This window comes from Elephantulus edwardii, unplaced genomic scaffold (genome assembly GCF_000299155.1).
Source record: "Elephantulus edwardii isolate Elephantulus edwardi_28Jun2011 unplaced genomic scaffold, EleEdw1.0 scaffold00013, whole genome shotgun sequence".
Taxonomy (NCBI): domain Eukaryota; kingdom Metazoa; phylum Chordata; class Mammalia; order Macroscelidea; family Macroscelididae; genus Elephantulus; species Elephantulus edwardii.
In genome coordinates this window covers 339,928-345,070 of record NW_006399763.1, presented here as the reverse complement: position 1 = coordinate 345,070, position 5,143 = coordinate 339,928, and the positions used below count along the sequence as shown (strand labels likewise).

Below are 5,143 nucleotides of genomic sequence, written 5' to 3'. Positions count from 1 at the left end.
ATTTGTGCCTATGCAAGCACAGTAACGGGACTGCCTTCGTGCATGTGAGTGCATGTTATTCATATGCCCTTTTAGGTTGAAACTCAGGTGTCCGTGTGGTAACGTGTAGGCATTTCACTCACTCACTCACTCACTCAACAGGTAGCTATTTCTCCTTGGCTCAGACTTGGTCCCTGCTTCCCTGGCTCTGCTCTGGAGTGCGAGGGGCGACTGACAAATGGCACTGGCATCTGGGCATGGGGAAGTTGCCTGCAGCCTGATCTGCAACCCTAACAGACTCTTTCCCTCTCCACGCAGGGTGCAGCGTCCAGCCAGAATGAACGCGAGCGCTTCCTCTCTCAACGAGTCCCAGGTGGTGACAGTGGCGGCTGAGGGAGCAGCAGCGGCCACGGCAAGGGCGTCTGACACTGGAGAATGGGGGCCCCCAGCAGCCGCAGCAGCACTGGGAGGTGGTGGTGCTGCTGCAAACGCATCGCTGGAGCTGTCTTCGCAGCTGCCCGCGGGTCCACAGGGGCTGCTGTTATCGGCAGTAAATCCATGGGACGTGCTGCTGTGTGTGTCAGGGACAGTGATAGCGGGTGAGAATGCACTAGTGGTGGCGCTTATCGCTTCCACCCCTGCGCTGCGCACGCCCATGTTCGTCCTGGTGGGCAGCCTAGCCACGGCTGACCTCCTGGCCGGCTGTGGCCTCATCCTGCACTTCGTGTTCCAGTATCTGGTGCCCTCGGAGACAGTGAGCTTGCTCACGGTGGGATTCCTCGTGGCCTCCTTCGCCGCCTCAGTCAGCAGTCTATTAGCCATCACAGTGGACCGCTACTTGTCCCTTTATAATGCTCTCACCTACTACTCTCGCCAGACACTGTTGGGAGTGCATCTCCTGCTCGCCGCCACCTGGAGTGTGTCCATAGGCCTCGGGCTAATGCCGGTGCTGGGCTGGAACTGCCTGGCCGAGCAAGCCACCTGCAGTGTGGTGCGCCCACTGACACGCAGCCACGTGGCACTGCTCTCGGCCACTTTCTTCGCAGTTTTTGGCATCATGCTGCATCTGTACGTGCGTATCTGCCAGGTAGTCTGGAGACACGCGCATCAGATTGCTCTGCAGCAGCACTGCCTGGCACCACCTCACCTCGCTGCTACCAAGAAGGGTGTGGGTACGCTGGCCGTGGTGCTGGGCACTTTTGGTGCCAGTTGGCTGCCCTTCGCGATCTACTGCGTAGTGGGCAGTCGTGAGGACCCTGCCGTCTACACCTATGCCACCCTGCTACCCGCCACCTACAACTCCATGATCAACCCCATCATCTATGCCTTCCGAAACCAGGAGATTCAACGCGCACTGTGGCTCCTGTTCTGTGGTTGTTTCCAGTCCAAAGTGCCCTTCCGTTCCAGGTCCCCCAGTGAGGTCTGACCTTCCCTGCTCCCACCCAACAACATATCCCCAATCATTAGTGAGGTTCCCATTGCCTACTGATGAACTTGTGACTCCACTGGTGTGAAATCTTACTTTGGAAAGTAAGACTGCTAATGAAAAACAATCAAAAGAGAAAGCTAAATAAACCGCAACAAACTCAGAAGGACCAAAAGGCTTGTTGGCACTTTACATATACAGTGTATACATGTGTACATATATATACAAATATTTGTATCTTCTGGAAGTATTCAGAATGTGGAGCTTCCTGTTCTGTGAAACCAACAAAGATATGGTTGTGTACTCAAATTGTACATCACATTTGTCAAGTGAAGACATTCCAATACTGCTTAATGATAGCACTTTATTTTTAGCTGCTGAACTGCCAAAACAGTGTTGCCATTTCCAAGAGCAGGGGAAAGTTATAAAAAGTGTATTTTTATTGTATGTAATAGAATATTTTGCTGCACATGCACCAATAAAATTTCATATTTTGTATACAAATAAACACATTCTAAATATAATTTTTGGTGTGTAATTGCCTCTAGAATGATTCTTTCAAAGTTGAATTATTACAGCATTTAACTTAAAGGTGCATTTTATGTCATCTCCCTCCTGAAAAAAGAGTAATATAAAATTGTATTTGTAAATTGTTTATAAAGGTTCATTGAAATATCTAATCCAGGCCACACTTAGGGGGCAGAGAGGGAATGATGTGTTAATGTGTCAGTATTAACTGACACCAATTATTTGTTGGTGTTACTACTACAAATTCATCTCTATCTTTGGTAACTGAATATGTAAGACAAGTTCCAGAAAGAATCTGAAACCATTTTCATATCAGCACATGAGCAGTTGAGACTCCAAAAACCACAATGTTCAGAAGTAATTTTTTTCAGTCAGGAAAGAATTTTAATTATTGAAAATTCATATTGATTTAGTATATTATTGTCAAGGCCAAGCCTCATAACAAAATTTCACAATATTTTACAAAATTAATAAGTTGGAGAATTTAGACAGAATTCCAATATATATTGTGATCATGAAATAAAGTAAAGCTAGGCCAGCAGCCTCTTTGGAGACCTACTCATCTTCAAACTACAGGCCATTAACAACCCCAAGTACTAAATATTCCCAAATGCAGCTGATGGCTATTGTGTATATTGTATAATAAGCATCATAGTTAAATATTCCTCCCTTCTCCTCATTAAAGAATGCTGTGACAATAAATAAGGATAATGTGTGTAAACTTGATCTGAGCACCTATGAAGAAGTGTATACCTAAGTACAAGTAATTATTACTCTTAAGTCTTAGAAAAATGTGCACAAGAAAACACATTCACATATATTACAAATATATATCTAATATCTAGTAAAAAACTCTTCTAAAGTTGAGGATATACCCATCAATAAAATAGGAAACAAGATTCTATACTCATGGAGTTACACTGTAGAAGATGCACTACAAGTAATAAACATATGATGTCATATTAAAGGGGGGGAGTGAGGGAAAAGGATGACAAACTTCACTTCTTTGATGAGCATGACCAGGAGTGGTCTCTGGGAAGTAATATCAACAAAGTGAGGGTTCGAAACATGTGAGAATCTGGAAGAAGAGTTTCCCGGGCAGAAAGGAGAGCAAATGCACAGACTTTGAGGTGGGAGTATTCTTGGTATGTATATTCAAGGACAGTGAAAAGATCAATATGGCTAGACTCAATGGAGTAAAAGGAAGAAAGGTATGAGAGAAAGTTGGAGAGGAAGCTAGGGCCAGATCATGTGATGTTTTACAAGCTATTATAAGAGCTTTATAAACCATTACAAGAAGTTGGGCTTTTACTGAGTGACACGGAAATAGCATGATCTGACAATATTTCTGAAAGCTAACTTTGGCTACTCTATAGGGAATAGACACTAGGGTGGGAAGAGAGGGAGCAGGAGAGGGTGATCTGTAGCCACATTCCCGTGAGAAATGTTGGTGGCTGGCTTGCAGTGTGGTAACAGTGGTGGAGACAAAGAAAAACAGTTTCTAAAATTTTGTTGAAAGAAAATTAGAAAAAGAGTATCAGATTCTTTAAAAAAGAAGTTTAGAGTGACTTCAAGGTCTTCACTCACTTTAATGAAATAGGTGCATGCAGGGGCCTTGGATGAGTAGATAGACTTGGAAAAAGAAATGAGGTACCCTGAGACAAGTGGAAACTGAAAAGATAAATTTTAGACATCTGAGTGGACAGGTCTGTTTATGCATTTATTTATTTAACAAACTGTTCTACGGCACTTACTATGTGCCAGCCACTGCTCTGAGCAATTTACAAATATCATTATAACATTTTGAATCAGTCAGGTCCCAGCAGGAAATAAATGGCACATTCAAACCAGGTGATTGGAGAGAGTTTAATGAAGTCTAATGAACTATTTATAAAGGTGCAAGCATAGTGAAGGGAAACCAACAAGAGTTGGTGAAGTCCCCCATGGCTGACAGCAGCAGGGCTGCTAGGAAGGAACAAGGGAAAGAGCAATTACTGGGATGGAGAAAGGATTGTAACTGCAGGCTGCTCACCATGGCCTGTGGCTTTTAGCAGAGGAAGGGAGGTACCACCAACCCATGACAGGAAGGAGGTTGGGAGAGTAACTAACCAGAGCATCTTCTCCTCCCTTAGCCCATCTCCTGATGATGCATGCCTTTAAAGAATTCCAAATAGACTAGTCCAAGAGTAACATAACTCTGATGCAATCCATGCAGGTCAGCCTCCTGGGAACTAAGCAGAGTGGAGCTTAAAAAGTAGATTAAGAACTATAAAGAGAATACCCAACACCAATGCTTTGAGTTAGTAATGTTATCCCCACTTTACGGATGAAAAAGTAGAGGCATGGAGATGATTACTAAAGAATTATGGGGTTGAAGAGTGAGATCTAAACTGGAATAGTAAGCAGGACATGTAGACAGAGAAGAGAAGGGAAGCAAACTGTAAGTCATAGGCCACTTGATTTAGCAATCAAGAAGAGGTTCAAGCAAAGGGAGGAGAGAAGACAGAGGAACCCAAAGGAACACAGTGATTTAAAACAAAGAAGAAAAAAAAGGTATTTAAGCAAGTGGTAGTCACCTGGGTCAAATGTTACAGAGATGATAAAGAAAATGAGAATTTAAAAGTTATGACAAATGCTGTAGGGTGGAAGTAACTACTGGTGAACCTGACAAAAGACATTTCAGGAGTTTAACAGGAGAAAAGCTTGACTGTAAACTATAGAAGGTACAAGAGAAAATTCATGATGAATGAAGCCTCTAAAAGTTCACAGCAGAACCGTGACCTTTTCAGCACAATAAAACATGCTATGTTTTATAAACATGCCATTTTAATACTGTCTGTAAAATTAGAGCCTGGAAAATCAGCATTATTGTTCATTCATCAAATTAGAATATTCTAAAGAACTAACCTTCATAGACTTTTCATCAGCCTTAGATCCTATTTCAGGACTTGTTAGCATTCAGAACAAATTCAAGTAGATTGAAATTCCAAACATGTGATCAAAAGATGTCATTTCAGAAGTGGAACAAAAATCCAGTATTGCTACACATTTTATAATTACTAAAAAAAATCAATCGCAATCATCATATGAAGAGAGTTGCACACTAGGATAGTAAGATACAGACGATGGGATCTTATTTCAGTCTATATGGTATTACTATTCATCACAAACTACAGTTCTAATTAAGATATTTGAAGAATATAGGATAAG

The 5,143-nt window shown here is 42.5% G+C and overlaps 1 protein-coding gene across 1 annotated transcript; it reads left to right on the top strand.

Annotated features, from left to right (window-relative positions):
- Positions 1-313: 313 nt before the first annotated feature.
- GPR6 (G protein-coupled receptor 6) lies at positions 314-1,405 on the top strand. Its single transcript, XM_006881158.1, has one exon. The coding sequence runs from the start codon at positions 317-319 to the stop codon at positions 1,403-1,405; it is 1,089 nt and encodes a 362-aa protein (XP_006881220.1). The 5' UTR covers positions 314-316.
- The last annotated feature ends 3,738 nt before the right edge of the window (positions 1,406-5,143 follow it).